Here is a 23,623-nt window from a genome sequence, read left to right as displayed (position 1 = left end):
GCTGTTTAAATAATAAATAAATACTACTATACTGAGACCTACAGGATGGTCAGAGGGAAATTGCAAGCTGCAAATGACCCTTATGCTGTGTAATTGGTGCAAAGCAGCACCAAGCTGATATTCATAGCTCTCTCCTCAAGAGAGAAATGGGACGAGAACACTCGCTATTACTCTTCATTATTTCTAGAACGCTCCCAGATGAAGTGCTGCAGAGTCACAAAGGAAACAGTCCCTGCTCAATAGAGCTTACAATCTAAACAGACAAGCAGGGTGTCATGGATACAGTTAATGGGAAGGGTTAATCTGATGGCTGGGTTGGAGGGCAGAGGGAAGTACAGGACAATCAAGCCATTGTGACATCACTGATGAGGTTGGCTCTTATTGGTGGAATGAGGCATCATGACATCACCATCTCAGCTCTGCTTCCCAAAGACTGAAACTCTTCACACTACTACTACTATTAATTATTTCTATAGGGCTACCAGACATATGCAGCGCTATACAGAGTCACAAAGAAGACAGTCCCTGCACCAAAGAGCTTACAATCTAAACAGACAAACAGAATGCTGGGGGTGGGGAATTCAGTTAGGAAGGATGGTTAATCTGCTGGCTAGGGTACTGAGCAGTGGTCAGAGGGGAGTAAGATTATTGATTGAAGGCCAAATCAAAAAGGTGGGTTTCCAATGAGATCTCATCAATGATGTACAGATGCAAGACCCCTCCCACTCAAGGCCATATTAACACCATATCATGCCCTAGACAAACATGTCTTTGTGGGCCCTCGTCCCCCACCTCTCCAGAAGTAGCGAGGAAAAGTGCAGAGCCTAGCCGTAGGTATGATAGCAGTGATAGTTTGTGAATGGAGAGGCGGAATGGGAAAGAGATGGAGAGCCGCCAAGTTGCCCACTTCTAGGAAGAAAATGCTGAACCAGATCTGGATTTCGGTTCTGGTCCATTACAGGAGCCAAAGTGCTGATTTCAACTGGTGGTATCAGAGACTTCAAATATTATGTTATCTTTACCTACGCACTCCCCATTTTCCACTATCCCTCAATTAAATAATACAAACTATTGGGGGATGGGGTTTGTTTGAGTAAGAGTGAGCGAGAAAAGGACCTGGGGGTACTGATAGATAGGACCCTGAAACCATCAGCACAATGTGCAGTGGCGGCAAAAAAGGCAAATAGAATGTTGGGCATGATAAAGAAGGGAGTCACAAGTAGATCGGAGAGGGTCATAATGCCGCTTTATAGAGCAATGGTCAGACCACACTTGGAATACTGTGTCCAACACTGGTCTCCCTACCTAAAGAAGGATATAAAACTGCTGGAGAGGGTGCAGAGGCAAGCCACGAAACTACTTAAAGGTATGGAAAACTTGAAGTACAAAGAACGACTTAAAAAACTGGGACTATTCTCCCTTGAGAAGAGGAGACTGCAAGGGGATCTGATTGAGACTTTTAAAATAATAAAAGGAATCGACAAGATAGAGCAGGATAAAAAGTTATTTACAATGTCAAATGTGACTAGGACAAGAGGTCATGGACTGAAGCTGAGGGGGGACAAGCCCAGGACAAATGCCAGAAAGTTCTCCTTCACACAGCGGGTGGTGGACACCTGGAATGCTCTCCCGGTGAAGATTGCTGCGGAAACCACCGTTCTAGGATTTAAGGGCAAGTTAGATGCACATCTCCTCGAAAGGCGCATAGAGGGATACAGGTGACTAAGTTTTCACCAGGTTACACCTGGCTGGGCCTCCGCGTGAGAGGATCACCGGACTTGATGGACCCAGGGTCTGATCCGGTGATGGCAATTCTTATGTATGTTCTTATGTTTGTGTATTTGCAGCATATGAACAGCAGGAGACACAGAGATAGACTTGCTGGGAACCCGTCAAAGACAAAGTACAGCCTCCACCCCAAGCTGCTGAAGACTGCAAGCTTAGCAGTAAGTAATCTGAAAAGCCTGAGACCAACCTCTGCCACCCCCCTCCCCCCCCCCCCCACATACACACACAAGAGCTGCACCTAAAGCAAAAATACAGCCTTGGTTCACCTTAATTCATGGTAGAATTGCAAGTTGATGAGTACCTCCCAGCGGCATAGCAAGGTGGCGCCCTTCTCCCACCCTCTTCTCCACCCCTGCTCCTTCCTGACCCCCCCCCCCCTCTGCCACACATGTAACCCCTCTCCCTTCCCTTAAATCTCTCTTCATTTTCCGGGCGCACGCAGCATCATGAACTTGATGCCCATGTCGTGTCGGCTCTCCCTCCCTAGGCGCAGGAACCGGAAGCGACGTCAAGAGGGAAAGCCGACAGCAGCAACAAGTTCGTGATCCTGCTCGCGCTGGGAAAATTAAAGAGGTATGAGGGAAGGGAAGGGGAACACACGCATAGCAGGGGGGGACGAGCGGGAGGGGCAGAGAGGCGCCTGGAGTGGACCGCCTCCTGTCCCTCCCCCCCTTATTACGCCCCTAGTACCTCCTCCAGGATCCTGGGAGTAGTCCCCACAGAAATGTTGCATAGATAAAGGTGCAGATTCTTCCAGGTAACTAATGATGTCTTCTGAATTAACCCTCAGAAATGTTAGCAAGTGTGTCTAAAATTGACTGTGTCATGTATTGTAAGCAAGTATTTTTGAAAAAAAAATCATTGGGGAACAGGAGAACCAGACAGGCTGGGTTTTAACCATCGGCACTGAATTGGAAGCCCAAGGACAGGCCTTGACAATGGGACGAAAGCACACAATGAGGGAGTCGTGAAGGCAGAACATAAGAGTTGCCGCTGCTGGGTCAGACCAGTTGTCCATCCTGCCCAGCAGTCCGCTCACGCGGCGGCCCTTAGGTCAAAGACCAGCGCCCTAACTGAGACTAGTGTATGTTCCAGTTCAGCAGGAACTTGTCTAACTTTGTCTTGAATCCCTGGAGGGTGTTTTCCCCTATGACAGACTCTGGATAACCGCTTTATTGATGAATAACTGCTTTATTGATGAATAACCGCTTTATTGATGAATATGCCGCTATGGCTCAATAGACTCAATTCATCAATAAAGCGGTTATTTTGAACAATACACCCTCAGCTGATCTATTGACATCCTGCCTTCACGACTCCCTCGTTGTTGGGTCTTTTTTTTTTTTTTTAGAACTGTACGCTTCTGCATGGAAATATGTACATTGTAAAAGGTCAGAGGTCAGTTTTCGGTTGGTGCAGTAGCTGGATTAAATTTAAATTCTAGCCAAGGTGTACAAGGGACCGTGGAAAAGTTCTCAGCCCAACCAACAAAGTTGGGGCAGTCTCCGTCGAGGGCTGTACACGTAGTCCAGCGATTTTTCCACTTCCTTTGTTCAGTCGGAAAAATATGGAATGGAAAAAGTGGAAAATCGCTGGACTAAGTGAACAGCCCTCGACGGAGACTGCCCCAACGTTGTTGGTTGGGCTGAGAACTTTTCAGCAGCCCTTCGTATATACAGTGTTATTGAACATACATATATAGGGGGGATTTTTTTCACCAATATGTTTTTTTAAATTAATTTTTCAATACAAATACAAAAGTGATACAAGTATTATACACAAAAATGCAACATAGTGCACCATCAGTTGAAAATACTTCACCCACCCAACCATCCCTCCTCCCTTCCTACCCCATCTGCCCACCCACCCACCAACCCAACTACTACAAACAATCATAAACCAAAATTGAGTCCAGTTCCAGTGTGTTAAGTATCAAAGAAAATTATACATCTAACAAATGACTTCGTGCCCTAGAGGTTAATGTGGACCAAAATGGCTCCCACCTAGAGCAAAACGCTCGCCCAGGTGGAGTTTCCAAAGAGGTCTACAACAATCGTTCCATAGACACTTGTTGTATCATGAGCGTGCGCCAATGAACACGAGTGGGAGGTTCAGGAGAAATCCAACAATGCAAGATCACTTTCTTTCCTAGCGGTCCAGGAACTCTCTAAAACAGTGGTCTGACCACATGCGGCCCGCCAGGTACTATTTTGAGGCCCTCGGTATGTTTATCATAATCACAAAAGTAAAATAAAACAGTTTCTTGATCATATGTCTCTTTAGCTATAAATGACAATATTATTGTTAAGACTTAGCCAGAAGGAAAGATTTATAACTATAAAGGGTTTTACCTCATGCAAAATTGTCATTTCTTTAATAAGACAATAACTATTTTTTTTCTGTGGCCCTCCAAGGACCTACAAATCCAAAATATGGCCCTGCCAAGGGTTTGAGTTTGAGACCACTGCTCTAAAACCTTTAAGAGAAGAACGGGAAAGAGTGTCCAATGTAAACAACATTTCCAGGCCAAACAGAAAAGTATGATGCCACATATCCACAAGATGATATGGGGGGATTTTATAAATCCACAACAAAGATAGATTCAAGCCTCAGAATCTAGCTCACTCGATTGATCCTCAGATGCACCACTCCACGTTCAAACTTTGTCACAACGTTAAGCTTGATATGTAGAATCTTCCCTGGTTCAATCTTAATTCTATATTTAAATATTTTTCTTCTATATTTATATTCTTCTATATTTAAATATAGAATTAAGATTGATCCAGGGAAGATTCTGCACATCAAGTTTAACGTTGTGATAAAGTTTGAACGTGGAGTGGTGCATCTGAGGATCAATCGAGTGAGCTAGATTCTGAGGCTTGAATCTATCTTTGTTGTGGATAGAAATAGTCAATGCTATACTATAACTAAATGCCTTATATTGATGGGATTTTATAAATGACATTAAAAAAATTAGCACTATGCACTGTTCTATGAAGGGTGCTCTTGATTGAGCACATGCAATATCAATCTAGACCACATTTTTTTTCCATATAAAGTTTCACCTAGCTCAGGGGTGTCCAATGTCGGTCCTCGAGGGCCGCAGTCCAGTCGGGTTTTCAAGATTTCCCCAATGAATATTCATGAGATCTATTTGCATGCACTGCTTTCATTGTATGCTAATAGATCTCATGCATATTCATTGGGGAAATCCTGAAAATCCGACTGGACTGCGGCCCTCGAGGACCGACATTGGACACTCCTGCAAAGGTAACCCAGCAATTCCCTATGGAACCTGGAAAGTGGCAATGAAACACAGTTCCTCCTAGAATCTCTTTAGGGCCACACACTATTCTGCTTGATACTGGGTCATGTCTCACGCCTCACCCAGCAGGTACTACGAGGGTTAATTGAAAAAGTAATGAGACTGCCTCTGGTTTTCTTTCAAGAAGCAGACGTGGCAACTCTGTGCTGGCTCTAGTGAGCAGATATGTTAATATCAACCAGAAATTAAAAAGATTTGCCAATGGTTAAACAAAAACGTTATCCCTGAACATTGCCTAACCAAAATCTATATTCTTCCCCTGAAAAGACAGACTCAAGCTCTCTTCTGTGATCTCTATTGAAAAGATTCCTATTGAAGTGGTTGACAAGATTAAAATTTTAGGCATTATAATCGATCAAAAGCTTAATTATCACGATCAAATCAATGCAGTAGTCAAAAGTTGCTTTCATAGACTGCGAATGATTATATCTCTAGCAAACTCTCTTGACGCTCCCTCATTCCTTAGTAATATCCAAACTGGATTACCGCAACTCATTCTACAAGAGAATCGCACAAAAGGAAATAAGAAGATTACAAATGATTCAAAATACAGAAATAAAAATTATTACAAGAACAAGGAAATTCAACCATATTACGCCCCTCTAAGAATGCCCACTGGTTACCCATAAATCATAGAATCCCTTACAAACTAGCTTTAATAACATTTAAGGTACAAATGTTTAAAGTTCCACTATTCTTGGAAAGAGTATTTTTCCTTTATAACCCCTGTCGAACACTAAGATTGGAGGACAAAAATCTTCTTTCTATACCTTCTCTGAGGGCCATAAACACAAGGCATAATACCCTTTTTCCAGTCACAGCCCTTCAAACCTGGAATTTATTACTGGCTCAGCTGAGGGAAGAAAAAAATCTTAGATAAATTTAAAGGAAACTAAAAAGTTTTCTGCTCAAGGATGCTTTTGAACTATAACCCTTTCGAGGCTTAAATGCTTTAGAATCGTAAACCTTGCGGGGCTTTTGCTCATAGATATGTTCAATCCTTATGAGGTTTTTTTTTTTCCCTTTTATGTTCTCTTTCCTATATCAATTGTAATTCCTCTCATTCCCTTTTGTTGTGTCCATGTTCACGTCATTGTCTACCCAAACAGTTTGTCTTCCCCATTTTTATTGTACACCGCTTTGAAATTCTGAAAAAGTGATTTCATCAATCTTTTAAATAATCTTGAAACTCGAAACTCATACTCGTATATCGACCTTTCTGAACCTGCAGTTGAACTGTCGTAACCTTCATTGGAAGAACTTCATACGTTTCATCATGGAGGATGAGGAAGATGTGTCTGTGAGAGTACACCGGAGGTGTGTTAAACTTTGAAAGAGTAGTACCCGAAAGTCTTGAAATGTTACGGCAAAAATACGGCGGTGGAAGCATATCAAAGCGGGTAACAGATGAATGACCGATGAAGCACATTCTGGAAGGCCATCCACCACAAAACAGTTTACTGCGCGTCTTTGAATCATTCTCGAAATTCTGTAAAAAATGTATTGAATAAGAAGGACGCTAACTTGGAAAAAGAAAAAAGTTCAGATCCTGTGGCGTCATCTGATTCTGAATTAAAAAAAAAAAAGCAGGTCTCGTTACTTTTCAATCAGCCCTCATAAATGGGAAATATACAGCCATTTTTAAAAAAAAAAAACCACACACACACAACTAAGCATAAAAAAATCCCACTGCTCAGAATACGATTATACAGCCAGCCTATGAATAGAAAATGTGCTATGCTGGGTTAGACCAAAGTCCTTTCTCTAAGAATGGTCAATCTGGATCCCAGCAGATTCCAAAAAGTAGATCCTTTCCATTGTGTCCACTCCTAGGGTGAGGCGTGGCTTTAAGAAGAAGTAAAGATACTATTACATATCAGTTTAGATGACCAGTTTACTCATTCTGGCACTGGCGTAACGAGGGTGAGAGGTGCCCTTTCCCTGCCCCCCTCTGCCATATGTGCACGCCCCTTCTCATTCCCTCTAGCTTTTTAACTTCTCCAATACGAGCTGCATGCCCGCATCAGTGTCAGCATGCCCTTTGACATCACTTCCTATGTGCGGAACCCAGAAGTGACATCAGAGATAGCGCTGATGTCGACGCGGGTAGCAATGTTGCTTGTCCTTTTGTTTTTCCCTTTTTTTCATTCTTTCCTTTACTATCTATTGTGGTTCTTCCCTTTTCTCTTGTGCCCATCTGTTTAGGTCAGTCTTGTAAGTCTTGTTATCTTATGATGTTTCTTTGTATTATTTTTAAGTTGTTGGTTTGTGTACCTGTTTTACTTAAACCTGATGTAAACCGCTTTGAATTTTGATAAGGCGGGATAACAAATTTTTAATAAACTTGGAAACTTGGAAGCAAAAGAAATTAGGGTGTCCTAATTTATTCCTCAGTTAGAATACACATTTTTGTGTCTATCTTTTGTTTCATGAGTAAATCAAGGAAAAGTTTTGTTGTTTACCTGCAATTACATCACTTTCTTTTTCAGAGATAAATAAAAAAAGATTTGACATCGATATGTGAACATTTCTTAAGAAAGAACTTAATATTTCATCTGGTGTCCTAATTTTTTTCACATGACTGTATATGGAGAAAGTTCGACTGGCTAACTTCAGCCATCCAAGTTTCACACTCCTTCTATAACTCTATAACTCTTCCCTCTCCAAGTCAAGTTTGGAGGAAATCACTTTTTGAATCCACCTTCAAGTTTCAAGGCCCCAAAATTTGGAACTTCCTCCCAACCTGCTTATGTCAGACCGCCTCCTATCTTCAATTTAGGAAGGTGCTAAAAATGCATATGTTTTCATTATAATCTTGCTATGATTCGTAATATCTATGTCTTATTAATCTTACGTAAGCCACAATGATTCCCAGTTGACATTTGCGGGGTATAAGAAACAATATGGTATGGAATGGAATATTATATTAGGGGTCAGATGGTCTGCAGGGAGCTCATGAGCCAAAACAAAAGCAAAGAAGTTATGGCCTCTTTGCTGGATTTTGTCAAAAGATATTGTAAAAACAATTACAGTGGTACCTTGGAATCCAAACTTAATCCGTTCCAGAACCCCATTTGAGTTCCAAGACAATTTTTCCCATTGAAAATAATAGAAACTGGATTAATTCATTCCTTGGTCCCACAAACTCAGATTGGCATAGGCAGCATGATAGGGCCCACCTGGCAGAAACAGCAAGATCGGGTCCCCCGGGCATAGACAGCAAGATCGGCAACGGCAACTGCAAGCGGTGCTCAGCCCAAAGCTTCCCTCCCAGGCGGAAACAGGAAGCTGCGTCGGAGGGGAAGCTTTGGGCTAAGTAACGCTTGCAGTTCCCGGACATTAGGATTCCAAAGCAGCGTTCGGATTCCGGGGCAAAATTTAATTTAAAAAAAGTTCGGATTCCAAGTTGTTCGAGTTCAGGGGCGTTCGGATTCTGAGGTACCACTGTATGTGGCTACAGACTATTATGTAGTTGAGACTATTTGTATGTTCATGTAAATATTGCTTAATCTCTACATATTTCAACTGTGATTTGACGAAGGTAAGACTCACTTTAAGCAACTCCTGAAGGTAGATTTAGATTCAGTATGCAAAACAGCATCATTTGGTCACTAGTAGTTTGAAAAAATAAAAATCTACCACTAACGTTGGCACACCCTAACACTCCACTCCAAACTGCCCAAGTGGCATAGCGAGGGGTGGAGGTGCCCTTCCCCAGCGCTCGTCTCTGCCCCCCCACCCCCACTCCACCCCATACCTCTAGTTGTTCACTGCCATGAGTAACAACTTCAACGTGTTCCTCGTGACCCCGGCAGCTCTCCCTCTGACGTCACTTCCTGGAAGTGACATCAGCGGGAGAGCTGACACAGTCATGAGGAACACGTTGAAGTTGCTCCTCGCGGCAGTGAACACCTAGAGGTGCGGGGGAAGGGTGTCACGCAGATGGTGAGGGGACAAGTGAGAATAGGCTGAGGGGTGAAGAGGAGGAGGCCTCATTGTCCCCCCTTACTATGCCATTGACTGCCCCTAACCTAGCCACTAGGAGATGGCCAATAAGTTTCAAGTTTATTATTAGGTATTTATATACCACCTATCAAGGTTTATCTAAGCGGTTTTACAATCAGGTACTCAAGTATTTTCCCTATCTGTCCCCGGTGGGCTCAGAATCTATCTAGCTTACCTGGAGATATTCTGCGTCACTACCCGGCCAAATGCCACTGAATATCAAGCTCTGGCTAGCTCAGCAGGATTTAACACAGGGGTGGGCAAACATTTTGACTCGTGGGCCACAATAGGTTCTTAAATTTGACAGAGGGGCCGGACCTTTTTAAATCCCTCCAGTACTTTTTATAAAACCACCCCCAGTACCTTTTTAAAACATCCTCCCACCCCGTCGTACCTTTTTTTAATCACCCTTATAGCCTGGTGGTCCAGCGTGTATCGGCAGGAGCGAGCTTTCCGCACTCCTGCCTGGCCTGCACCGCACCCTGAATGGTTGCTGTCAGTTCTTGCGAGTTCCGTTAGAACTGACGGCAGCCATTCAGGAAGCAGCACAGGCCTAGGCCCAGGCAGGAGCACGGAAAACTCGCTCCTGCCGATACACGCTGGACCACCAGGCTATAAGGGGAATTTAAAAAGGTATGACGGGGCAGGGGGGGGGTTTAAAAAGGTACCAGGGGTGTGTATAAATTTTTATCTTCGCTGCATAAGACGCACCAAAATTTCCACCCACTTTTGGGTGGGAAAAAAGTGCATCTTATGGAGCAAAAAAATACAGTAGAGAAATTCGGTGGGACGGATTAAAATAAACTAAACGGGTCGGATATGATCCGTGGGCCGTAGTTTGCCCATGTCTGATTTAACCAGACAACCCTTTTGAATATCTATCCTTGGAGGTTTATATTTTTCTTTACTGAAGTTGAAAAACTGTTTCCCAGAAATGTCTCTGAATCCCCCATTTGAATGACGAGCCCATTTTGAGCAAAACCCTGTGCTTACTTTTATCTTTGTTTGTTTTCTGCAGACAGAGTTGGCTTTGCAGAAGCAATTCAGCAGAGCCTTGGCCGCCAGGTTCTTATCGAGTCCTCTCCCCACAGCCACCGTGTGCGCCTTGCCAGGCCCTCTGGCACTCCAACCAGCCACAGCCTCAACCCTGCTCCAAGCTCCACTTCTTGGACCATCACTGTTCAGAACTCCACCTGGACCTCTGAGAGCGGCATCCATTGTGTTTGCACCATACTAACACTTATCCCCCCCTCCCCCAATATTCAGTGCTAATTAATTGGCCAGGAACAGCTCCTGGCCAGTTAAATATCATTTAGCCAACTATCCATGAATATTCAATGGGAGACAGCTGGTTATCTTTGTTGACTATTTGCGGTTAGCAGCTAGTCGCTAACCGGCTATGTCACATAACAGCCAGCTAGCCGTGAATATTCATCATTGGCCGGCTAAGTTTAGGGGGCAAATCGGACCACATAAATAGCAATCGTATCTTAGTCTGCTTTTAACTTAGGACCCCTTTTATCAAACCATAATAGAGCTTTTTACCATGGGCCGGCAAGGTGAATGCTCCGACGCTCATAGGAATTGAATGAACATTAGATCATTTACCTCGCTGGCCTGTGGTAAAAAGCTGTACGGAAGTTTGATAAAAAGGGCCAGCACTGAATATTTGCTTAGCCAGTTAAGTTAGAGCTATCCCCCCAAAAAAATCCATATATTCAAGTAGTATTCAATGCTGGTTGCTGGAAATGGACCTGCATTGAATATCTGGGTTGAACACCAGTGCGGGGTGGACAACGCGCTGCCCAGTGCCAGCTGAAAATCACCATTAAGTATCTAACGTGTTCAAGGCTCAATCTGCAATGAATATTGATAATGGAATTAATGTAGTTGCAGCTTTGATTAAGGATTTCCTGTTTCTCTGAAAAGGGAAACATACTTTCTCCATCAATAGTTCTTCCTCTAAAAATTGTGAGGTGGATGTTCAAAGTGATTTAACTGGCCATAATTGACTCCTGGACCAGTTAAATCGCTCATGTAGGGCTATCACTGATATCAGTGGCACTTAACCTCATAGTTGCACTGAATATCACCACAGATCACTAACATGAAAGCCAGCTGTTTTGTTGGCAGGCTGGGGAGTGGAGTCGGCACTTATATGTTTAAGGGCTGAGAATTGGCATTTAACTCCCTAAATTAAGTGGCCATATTGCACCGCATAAAAGTCAGTTTTTATGAGTTGTCACTTATGTGTTTAAGAGCCAGATGCACTAAAAATGGTCGTTAAGACCGTGTGGGTCACTGAATGTAGGCCGATTCTTTTGTCCAATTTCCGAATGGCGATCCAAGCTCAAATGGCTTCCCAAGCAAATGAATTTTGCGGAGGTCTGCTGTAATCGCACTCCACCAGTCACTGGAAAACTGACTCTGACACATGCGCAGAGTCGGAAGTGGAAGTCTGAACAGCTGAGCTGCAGGGGAAGCCCCGAATCAGCCTCCTACTGCTTAGCTGTTTGTTTTTTTAAAGGGCACTGATGTTGTGCGTGTGTTACCTATGCACAATATCTGTCCCCATTAAAAAAAAAAAAATTGTGCCGGCCTCTCCCATGCCTCCCCCCCCCCAAATGATGCCCCTAGCCAGCCTCAGCCACCCAGACCCCTCTGCACTCCCAATCCTCCACCCTCACATACATACATCATGCCATCCAGACTCCTCCACACTCCCGACTGAAGCCCCACCCAAGGATCACACCACCTGGACCCCCGACACTCCCAATCCTCCCCCCTGCAAACATTGCAAGCACCCTGACACCTTCAACCCCCATGAAGATTGCGGCCCCCAACACACCCAGTGAAGACCCTTGGCTGGAGGGATGCCCACTCTGTCCTGTCGCTGCCACTTGGCTCCTTATTTGGATGAAGAGAGTAGGAGGGTTCTTCCTGTGTCAAGTCCACCTCTGCAAAATGAGGGACCTTCCCCTTACTGGTGTATCCTGGGAGGGACCTAAGGCCCCGATTGGCTCAGGTGCCTAAGGCTCCTCCCACAGGGAAGGGGCCTTAGGCCCCTTAAGCAAATAGGGCCTTAGGTCCCTCCCAGTGAATGCGCCAGGAAGATGCCTAAGGCCTTGATTGGCTCGCAATGTTCATGGGGGCAGGGTCAGGAGTGTGGAGGGTCCGGCAGGCATGGTTCTCGAGCAAGAGGTCAGTCAGGAGTATGGAGGGGACGGGTGGCACAATGTGGGGGAGGATTGGGAGTGTGGAGGGTGGTCAAGGCAGGAGGGAATGGCCTCATTTTGTTTGGGGGCGTCATCGGGGCGGGCCAGCACAACTTTTTTTATGGGGATAAATATTGTGCGTATGTAACACACACAAAATCTGTGCCCATCAAAAAATAAAAAGATATGGCAGACATGTCGCTAATCTCAGGCCCTTAGCATGCCCTAACATTGATCGGAGGGCTCATTTTAATATTAATGACCTCATTTTAATACTAATGAGGTCATTTGCATGACAGAGTCAGAGAGTTTAAGAACGCATGGAAAAACACGAGCCATTCTATGCATTGGGTCAGCAAATTAGGTGGTCATGAAACCAGTTGAACTGGTTTAGTGATGATCGGAGAGTTTAGTGCATCTGGGCCTAAGGGCTGAACATCTCACTTAAATGAATAAGACATAGCCAGTCGCAAATAGCCAGATACTCAGTGCTAGTGTCCAGACATGGTCCTACATTTAATATCCAGGAATAACTCAATGATGGCTAAAAAAAATGCTCACTGCTCTTAGCTGAATTTCTAGGGAAGGTTCATTTGCTTATTGATCAAGTATTTCCCTTTAGATATCGACTGATTGACTTTTTGGCGCCATCCTTTCTCAAACAGGAGAGAGCATTTGACATAGTGGTTGCATAGAGACCTGGGTTCAAATTGTGCTTCAGCCACTGCCACTCGGTGTGACCTTGGGCAAGTCATTCAGTTGCTTCAAATATCCCCATAGACTGTAAGCTCACTTGAGTAGGATTTCCTTGTACCTATCTATAATTTGTTATAAAGGACCCTTGTTTAGTCTGCAAGATAAATGCCAAGATCACTGTCTTATTCCTTGTTTTGCTTGTGAAAATGCAGTACATAGAAACCCCGGCTACAGCTGCTGTAGGTTTAATGGATCTCTGCACTTATTCCCCCTGCTTTGTCTATGTTTTAGCAATATCTGTGGTGCCAAATGGCACAGAACAGTATCTGAATGAAAAATAAAATCACACAAGACTCGGTTGTAGAGCTTCTGGTATAGATTTTGGGTTGTATTTATATTAAAACATGATTTGAAATGTTTGAAATGCCACTTTAACTTAGGCAGCTCTGTGTTGAACAGAAATAAGAAGCAAGGAAAAAAAAAATCAATATTGAAGGTACAAACATTCATTCCTTTCACATTTCCCACTTATCACATTTTCTAATCATTGGTTTGATCACATTTTGTTTCTCAGATGATTGGAACTTTTATTTTAAACTCTCCTGTAAATGGATTCAGAAAAGCTAAATTAAATTTACTCCGCCTGATATGCAGTGCTTCGGTATTTAACTGGCCAGGACCAGTTCCTGACTGAATTTAAGTGCTAATATTCAGCATGAGATGGCTTCTGAATATTAATGCTTAGTAGCTAGCCCAGTCATAGTGGTTTATCAAGGGGGGGGGGGGGTGGTCTGCCCTGGGTGCAGCAAATAACGGTTACTCCGACAACTTCTCTGAGGGCCGATGCTGGTATCAAGAACTTCTTCCCAGCAGCAGCATTCACAATTCACTGCTCTTGTCAGCGTTGGGGTTTCCTCTCTATTAGGTCCTACCTACTTCCTGTTTCCATGAAGGGAGGACCCGGCAGAGTGAAAGGCCTTACACCGACAAGAACAGTAAACTGATGGCTGTTTGGAAATCAGTAAAGAATTTTTTAAAAAAGAACAGTAAACTGTGAATGTTGTGCTGCTGACTGCAGGTGACAAGGAGGGGAGGGGGAGAGAAATGCTGCACCTGATTGGGAAGAGGGAGGGAAGAAAGAAGGGAGAAAGAAGACCAAGAAAGGGAGAGGAGACAAGAGAGATGCCAGACCATGAGGAAGGAAAGAAAGGAGGGAAAGGAAAGAAGGAAAGGAGATGCCAGGCCCTGGAAGGAGTAGAAGAGATGCCAGGACATGGGGGGGAGGGAAGGGAAGGTGACAGAAATGTCAGACCAGGGAGAAAGGAGGAAGGGAGGGAAAGGAAAGAGAAGAGATACAAGAGCATGGAGGGTGAGGAAGGAAAGGAGAGGAGAGATGGCAGGGCATGGGGTGAGGGAAGGAAAGGAGACTGAGATGCCAGACAATCGGGAAGGAAGGGAAGGAGAGAAAGGAAGTAAAGCAGATGCAATAACCATGGAGGAAAAGATGGAAGGAGAAGAGAGGAGAGAGATCCCAGGGCATGGGGAAAGGGAAGCAGATGCCAGATCATGGGATGAGTTGGGGAGGGAACGAAAGGAGAAGGGCGAGATGCCAGAGCATAGAGGAGGGAGTGAAGACAAAGAAAAATTGAAGGGACAGAGAAAGAGGGTGGACACTGGATGGAATGGAGAGTGAAGAAAAGATGAGAAAAGCAGAAACCAGAGATGAAAAAAGGTAGAAAAAATATATTTTTGTGTGTTGCTTTACAATAAAGTAGTATTGTAGCTGTATTGATAAACATTTATAAATAGAAAATGGAAATAAGATAATTTTTTTATTGGAATAATTTTAATACATTTTTCACTAATTTTTGGAGACCAAAATTCCCTTCCTTAGGCAGTGGCATAGAACTGGGAGTAGAACAGAGCAGAGCTGGGTGGCGGGGGAGGGGGGGATCGTCCAAGGTGAAGTTCCTAGAGGGTGCTCCTCTGATCTCTTTTTATTTATTTTTTTTTTGGGGGGGGGAGGGGCTAGGTACGCCACTGCCCAGTCACTGGCTATGTCACTGGACTTAGCCGGTTAGTGCCAATATTCATTGGCTGACTAGCTAAGTTGAGCAGCCAGATAGACCCGCATAAACAGTAGGTGTATCTTTGGCTGCTATAACTTAGTCAGCTATAATTGTAACGGCTAAAAATAGACTGTAAATTGAATGCCAGTCGCCAAAAACAGGCAGCATTGAATTTCCAGGTTTGGCCCCAACTGCGGGAGTCAGCCCAGCTAACTCCCACCGTCTGGATATCGGCCCCCGCTATATTTTTTAAAAACTAATCAGATTCAAGAGACCATAAGAAATGTAAGTAGGAAATTTTTGGCAAATTTGTATTTATTCATTCATTTAATTTGTTTTCTCTCCCGTTCCACCCAAAGAGCTCAGAACAGGTTAAAGGTTAACATATAGAATGTACAGTTAACAGGTTACAATTTGCCATAGTTGTACAGCTGCCAGAACATGGCTGATTTTCCATTTTCTGAATTAACGCCCATGTGCTAATGATGCTGTTAATGCACAAAAACAAAGTGGAATACAAGTTTCTGGTTGCTACAGGAAGCTTATAATAAATGTTTATTTCACAAAATTCTATATAATAAAAGCAAAAACATATGAGGTACAGAGAATCTGTGGCAAAGATGTTACAGTAATTGCACCATATACTTAAAGTTCACAAGGTGAGCACCGAACCTTACACGGGCCGTGTTTCAGCAATTCTTTGCCTTCCGCAGGGGTCCTGCTGATAGGCCCTGAAATAAGTTTGGAGCATAAATAGCTGTAATAAATGACACGCCGTACCCTATATCTTTTTGTGAGAATATCGCAGTTTCCAACTTTAAGCGCAAATGGCGAGAGAAGTAAGCTTAGAACATGGCTGATTTTCCATTTTCTGACTTAACGCCCATGCGCTAATGTTGCCATTAATGCACGGCTATTACCAAACGTGAGCCGTTACCCCCACCTATTTTGTAGGTGGTCAGGGCTCATGCACTGATCCCATGCTAATCAGTTGGCCCGTGACAATTTAGATGTGCTAATTGATAGTGCATGATTGCTTCCTTGCAGAATTTTTTTTTTAATTTTGAAGTGCATGGTTTGCGGTCGCACATTGGGAAGTTACCTCAGAAACTCCTCAGCGCATCCTGCAGTAAGACCTTTTAATCTGCAGTAAGCATGTGTTAGTGAAAACGAAGCCTAACTTAAATCACTTTGCTATATTACAGTGGCTGGATATTGTCACTCTACGTATAATTACAAGCAGCAAACACTTTCTACACATGGTTAGCATTGCCACCTTTTCAGATAATGGCATTGAATATATGCATTTTTCAAATGCACACTGATGGATCTGAATACTGATCCATTTGTTTTCATAAAATAATTTAACATGATCCCCTTCTAGCATATCACTCTATCTGATATGGAGATAACTTTATAGATTGCAGCTCATCTAGCTGTGTCAGCCCATTTAAAAATATGCAGGTATTTTATAAAAGGCTAGGCAAGTGTAGAGCCTTTCATAAAATACATATACTAGCCAATATTAAGACTATGGGAGATAACCAATCTTCATCAGTTGGCTGGCTAAGACCTAGCAGCCAAAGATAGACCTGCCTTTTAGGTGGGTTTATCTGGCCGCTGAATTTAGGTGGCCTGCCGATGAATATAGGCGATGACAAGCAAATCCGCTGACCTAGATATTCAGCAGAAGATAGCTGCCTATCTTCAGCTGAATATTGATGGATAGTCAACTATGTAGCATTTAGCTAGCCGGGACCCATTTCCAGTTGGCTAAATAGTGCTGAATATCAGCCCTCTGGTACTGCTGAGAACATATATTTATTCCTCCACAAAGAATTTTCACATAGATATTAAATGTTTGATATCTAATTCATATTGGAAACACTGAATATGCTCAGAGACATAGAGGCAAAAACAAGGGGCGAACCCCAAGAATGTCGCCTCACCACCCAATCATTGCATATACTTTAAGTGTCTTCAAAAACTTTCTATCCACTATATATCACAGTACAATAATTTCATAAAAGTCTACATCTGTTTCGCTCCTGCATCAAGGAACCAAGATAGACAGTGCTATCAACTGAAAAGGTGGTCTCTGATAGAGTGTCACAGCAACTTCAAAATCTTTTCTTAATGACTATGTTTTTAAAAGTATGTACCATCAGTATGGTTTATTTAGGTATACGTAGTGTCACATATTATATGAAACATGATTTTGCAATGTGACCGGTATAAATGGCATATTATGTAAGTCAAAAATTAACCACCAGTAATGAAATGCCATAAATCTTGGTTCTATTTGAGCAATATCAACAGGGGGGGAAAAGCCTCAGAAGCTACGAAGGAAATTCCTTTTTGTAGCTATGAAGAAAAGAGCTTCTCTAACTGGCTCCTCTTCAAACTTCTATCGTAGGCAAAAAAAAACAACCAACAACTCATGTTAACGAGCATTTATTTGTCACAAAACTGTAATAATGAAAAAAGCTAGATTTCTACTGGGAAAATCGAAGCAGACGAGTGCCATCCCGCTACTGAAAAAGTTACACTTGCTCCCAATTGAAAGCAGGGTGAAATTCAGGATCATGTTGCTCGGGGCACAAAATCATTAATTTTTCAGAACCGCAATATCTAACAAACAGAATAGACAACCATCAACCAACTCGTGCCCTATACTCGAGCCTAGAATACCTACTGGAACCACCCTCCTTCAGAGACATCAAATACAAAAGCATCAGGAAAAGAATGTTCTTGGTGATAATCCCAATGTGGTGGAATTCCCTTCCAAAGAATTAAAACTAGAAAAGGACCACATAAAGTTCAAGAAAGGAATAAAGATGATACTCTTCACAGAACACTTCAGCAAACAAAGAAACAATTTGGGGGAATAGCAACATGGAGGAAACAGCAGGCTTCAACTCACTTGGAACATGAAAGGGTGAACCCATGAATAATATAAAGCAAGATGAATATATGACATACAGATGTGGTGGAATGTCCGACTGAAGGAATTAAAGCTAGAAAAGAAAACCAGAAACTTCAAGAAAAGGATAAAGACTATCCTTTTCTCAAACTACTTCAACTGAAATTATGAAGTTGACAGAGAGAGGAAACCAGAACTTTCAGGGATGCATGTAAATAGATTATATTTAGTTGAAATGGCCAACCTCCTTAGGAGATGTGTAAAAATAGTGTAGAGAGTATTTAGCTGCAGTAGTAAACCTAGTCTTACATGTGTATATTCGTAGGACGATTGATTTAGTATAAACATGTGCATATAAGTAGGATAATGGATTATGGCAAAATCATGCCGGTATTAATAACTCTGTATTGCAACGCCACCACAGAGCGCCCTGTATTTCAGTATAGAGCCCATGTATTATAACATCTCAAAGAAGCTCTATGCAATTCTGATGTGGTGATGTGGTCAAATTTACTTAGCGAGTAGACCAATCTGAGAGCCGTGTTTTGTACTGTCTGCAGTTGTTTTATCAAGTTTGCAGGGCATGGTAGATAGAGGATATTGAAATAATCCACTAGACCTAGGACTAGGGATTGGACTATGAGCCTATATTGTTCTTTGTCAAAGAATTTTCTAATTTTTTGTAAATTGCACATGATTAATTTATGAAAAATTAGAAAATTCTTTGACAATGAACAATATAGGCTCATAGTCCAATCCCTAGTCCTAGGTCTAGTGGATTATTTCAATATCCTCTATCTACCATGCCCTGCAAACTTGATAAAACAACTGCAGTACAAAACACGGCTCTCAGATTGATCTACTCGCTAAGTAAATTTGACCACATCACCACTGCCTACCTAGACTCACACTGGTTACCAATACAAGCACGAATTTAATTCAAATTATACTGTCTATTTTTCAAAGCAATAAATGGCACTGCCCCCACTTACCTAAACAACCGCCTAAATCAAAACCTCACTACTAGACAAAGAAGAACTCAGACCCCATTTACCTTCCCCCCATTCAAAGGCACTCAGCGCAAGAAGATGTTTGACAACCTACTTACGACGCAAGCAGCGAAACTTGACCACACCATCTCCAACTTGCTATTAACAATGAGCGACTTCAAATCATTTCGAAAAGAAATTAAAGCCCTGCTATTCAAAAAATGTATCCAAATGTCTTAACTCTACCCCCTGTTCTCTTCCTTCCTTACAAATTCCCCCTCAAAGTCTCTTCCTCTCCGTAATTCTTTCTCCTCAAAGTCTCAACCATGTAAACAGCTCCCCAAACTGTAAATTTCCTGGAACTGTCCAGTCATCTTTTTGTAATCCAAAACCCTAAATTGTAATTTTCCTGGAAATGTCCAGCTAGTTTCTTTTGTAATCCGCCCGGAACTGCAAGGTACGGGTGGAATAGAAGTCATTAATGTAATGTAATATATGGTAACATCTCTGCAGAAGCTCATGTAGACCGCTCTGAATTGACTTCCCAGTCATTAGTAGCGGTAAAGAAGCTCTCAATAAACAATAATAATACCATGGAGCTCATAATTTTAAAAAAGTCTACAAACCCGCCTAAATAGGTACTTGGATGATCAAAAAGACAGATCGTCCAAGTATTGAAAATCAAACAGGGTTTTAGACATATCTATCAGCTCAGCGGCGTAGGCAACCCGTCCCCCCGCTCCCGTAATGATCACAGCAGGAGGAATGCCCAGACCCTCCTGCCCGAAGCTGCCTTGACCCACCCTCCTGCTGCGATCCCCCAAAACCTCCTTAATGTTTCCCGGCAGGAGGAATGCCCAATCCCTCCTGCCGACACCCTGCGAATCCCCTCCCCACACACAATGATCAGCAGTAGGAGGGATGCCCAGTCCCTCCTGCTGACACCCCCCCACACTCCCCCCGAAAGTTCACACCCACCTTCCCGGATCCCCTCAAAAGTTCACCCCCATCCTTATCCGGACCCCCATCCCCATCAGGACCTCCCCTAATCCCATCCATTCCCCCCACCAGGACTCCACCTGGACCTCCTCTAACCTGGTTTCATTGGCCAGCCGGATAGCTTCTGTCTGTGTCTGGCCAGCAGGCCTGCCTTCGAAGGAATGGCAGGCCTGCCCCTTCCCAGTGCATCTTGAGGGGTCACGAGGTGTCAGCAGGAGGGATTGGGCATCCCTCCTGCTGGGAAACATTGGGAAGGGTTCGGGAGATCACAGCAGGAGGGGGGGGTCACTGCAGCGAGAGAATGGGTTACAGGGCGAGAGAATGGGTTGCCTGCGCTGGCCAAAGATGCCCTCTGAACCAACTAGCTTTTTTCTGATTGTTTGTTTTAGTGGAATGGGGGAGGGGTTTAAAGAAGTTCATGACTGGGGGGGGGGGAGGTGACATGAAGGTGAAGAACTTGTGGGGTCCAGAAACAAAAGACTTCGAAAGATGGTAGGCAAAGGTCTGGAGGGAGACAAGAGAAAAGGAGAGAAGTTGGATGTGGGTGGAGGGAGGGAGGGAGAAAGAAAGAGCCACTTGACGGGACAACAATTGGGAAGAGAAAGGGAGGGATGATGGACCTGGGGGAGGGAGGGAAAGATATAGGATGGGAGGGTAGGGTAGTTAGGAAGAAAAAGGGGGAGATGATGGACCAGGGTTGGAGGGAGAGAGATGGGAGAGCAGTTGGGAAGAGAAAGGGAGAGAAGTTGGGCCTTGGGATGGAAGGGAGGGAGGAAGAAATGTTAGGTCTGGGAGTGGAAGTGAAAGAGATAGAAGCAGCATCTCTTTTATTCCTTCCATCTTATTCAGCATCAAGGAGGTAGGGAAAAGTAACAGAAAAGAGAGGGAGAAATGTTGAACTATGGGGGAGGGGAATAGAAAGAAAAGAAGATATTGACCCATGAGAGGGCAGGAAGGAAGAGAGATGGGATAAAAAGATGCTAGGGGATGGGGAAAAAGGGACAGAGAGATATAGTGGACAAGAGTGGAGAGAGGGAGACGGTGTCTGGAAATGATGGAGCCATGTGGAAGAGGTCAAAAGGAGGATGACAAGAAGATGAATGAGAAATAGTTAGACAGGTGAGTACAGTGGTAGAAATGCGGTCATGGGGAGTAGATAGAAGGAAACAGGAGGTTGGGAAAGAAGTGAGACAGAAAATGGGGAGCTAGAGCATGAGAAATGGAGATGAAAAATTGATAGGTAGCTGTAAAGTAAAAAGAAGAGTGGAATTTGAGTAGATGGAGAGGCAGAAAAGAAAAAAGGGTGGGAAGAGCTAAAAAGAAAAGATCAATATATCAAAGACAGGTGTAGAGAGGGAATGAAACAATACAGAAGAGAGGAGACAAGGCATATGGACAGCAACCACTAGAAAGAGAATTATTAGAAGACACAGGAAAGGAGAAGAGACAAAATGGGACCAACATGATGGAAAAATAAAATGTCCAGACAACAAAGGTAGAAAAAGTGTTTTATTTTATATTTATTTGTCTTGTCTGTTTAGATTGTAAGCTCCTTTGAGCAGAGACTGTCTTCTTCGTGACTCTGTACAGCGCTGCATACGTCTGGTAGCGCTATAGAAATAATTAATAGTACTACCGGTAGTAGTATATTCAGTGCCACAGCCTAGGGAGATGCTTAGGGCCACTTAAGCTCACCCGAGGCCACTTCCACGCCCAGCTTAAAAGACCCATGTCAAATGCCTACAGTGTAGGCGGCCTGTCTCGGAGAGGGTTGTTTTTTTTTCAAAGGTGCATCTCGATTGGCTGCCAGACGACGGTAAGACACCTACCACTGCCTACAATCAGCCCCTTAGTCTAATAATTTTCCACTTTTTTCATTCCATTGGAAAAATACAGAACAAAAAAAGGGAAAAATTGCTAGCGTGGCTTTTTAAAGGAGGGGGTAAGTGTACTGTATAGCCCTTGATGGAGACCGTCCCAACTTGTTGGTTGGACTGAGAACTTTTCAGCAGCCCCCTCATAGATGTTTTGTAGAACATGCAGTAAAAGCCAGTATCAAACAAGCCTATTTTGAAAACAGCAAAACGTCTATCCTGTGTTCTTTTTTTGAAAATGGATGGGCTTGTGCACAGTGCATCTATCTTTTTGAACCATTTAAAAAAAAAAAAAGTGCATATAACAAGCCATTGGGATGTGGAAGGGGCCAGCATTTCCAGTAGACTGGCCACACAGGCATCCCAGCAGAGCAGTGGGGCACTGCAGTAAATTTCATATAAAAAGGCCCAGACACCCATCTCTCCCTTCCATCTGAACTGCAAGACCAAAATAAATACCTTATAACAAACCGGCAGCATCAGCAGAAATCTAGACAGGCTGCTTTGCGGCCTTCTATCTTCCGGGCGTTCCTCTGCCTCGTTGCTGATAGTGTATGGTGAACCCTCCAAAACCCAATGGATCCCACTGTACACCATACCAATAGTCTGTATCCCTGCAGATGTCACCTATATTTAGGTACAGTGGGATTAGGATGGGGTTTGGAAGGCTCACATAGTCTACTATAAATGTAGAGCGGATTATGCACCTCATTCCTTAGGCTATAGTTCACTGTTCCGCCCACCAGGCTACTCCAGAAACCTGCTTGCTGCTCTGTTAGGTCTGACCATAACATCGGAATCTGTCAAACAGGCAGGTATGCACATTTTGTGCTGACTAAGGGCTAGATTCACAAAGGCCATAGATCAGATCTGATCCGTGAGCAATCCGATCCGTGGCCAAGAGGCTGATTCATGAATCAAGGGTGATCGGAATCATGCCCCCAACCAACCGCACGGATTGCTCTCCAGCGATCCCAACGCATGCGCAGACCATCTGTAGATGGTCTGAACATGCGCTGGCCCTCCATGCCCAGCAGAGCTAAAGAAACCTTTTTTTTTTACTATTTTTGTTTTGTTTTTTACTTTTTCGTGAGCTGTGGTTATAACCCGCTTTAAACCCATGGGTTAAAACCATGGGCTCGCACTGCAGGGGGAAGGCAATTAGAGTCAGGGCAGAAGCAGGGTGACAATCGGGACAGAAGAAATTACTGTTTTTATTTGCTTATTTTAATTGCTTCCTATAATTTTTTATAATGTACACCGTCTAGACATGTATTTTTATAGACGGAATATTAAAAATAAAGAAACTTGAAACACTTCAGAAAAGGACATTTTAAGCATCCGACAAGGGAGACAGGCTCTGGGGAGAGGCAGGATTTCAGGGCAGCAGGAAAGGACAGTCGGGGCAGAGAGCAGGGTAGTCGGAAAGGGCCTGAGCGACTGGTCCTCTCAGTAGTTGCTTATTTTTTGATCGGCCAGCCCAGTCGGTGTCCCTCATTTTTTTTAGTGAATCACTGTCTGCCTATATTTGCATGCTGTTCCCCCTCATTTGCATGCGCGGATCAGATCGAATCTGGAGTATGGTTAGTGAATCGGGTCGGGGTCGCAACTGGGTCACTAAGTGGTCGAGACTTGATCGGTGGGCATAGTGAATCGAGCCCTAGATCACACTATACAGCTACAGCTTACTATATAGATCTCAGGTAATTGTACTGAAAGCAAGGACTTCTCTGAGTTATA

The 23,623-nt window shown here is 43.5% G+C and overlaps 1 protein-coding gene across 5 annotated transcripts in view; it reads left to right on the top strand.

Annotated features, from left to right (window-relative positions):
• Positions 1–13,759, top strand: part of C13H17orf113 (chromosome 13 C17orf113 homolog) — a 133,854-nt gene extending 120,095 nt beyond the window's left edge. For 3 of the 5 annotated variants that reach the window (XM_033918117.1, XM_033918118.1, XM_033918121.1), the window contains 2 exons: positions 1,848–1,946; positions 10,137–13,759. In XM_033918117.1, the coding sequence (XP_033774008.1) occupies positions 1,848–1,946; positions 10,137–10,355 (318 nt within the window). In that variant the 3' untranslated portion in view covers positions 10,356–13,759. Of the gene's footprint in view, positions 1–1,847; positions 1,947–6,344; positions 6,461–10,136 lie in introns of those variants that run through there. The other 2 variants (XM_033918120.1, XM_033918119.1) reach the window with 2 other exon arrangements.
• Positions 13,760–23,623: the final 9,864 nt, after the last annotated feature.

Source organism: Geotrypetes seraphini, chromosome 13 (genome assembly GCF_902459505.1).
Source record: "Geotrypetes seraphini chromosome 13, aGeoSer1.1, whole genome shotgun sequence".
Taxonomy (NCBI): Eukaryota; Metazoa; Chordata; class Amphibia; order Gymnophiona; family Dermophiidae; genus Geotrypetes; species Geotrypetes seraphini.
This window is presented reverse-complemented; position numbering and strand designations above follow the sequence as displayed.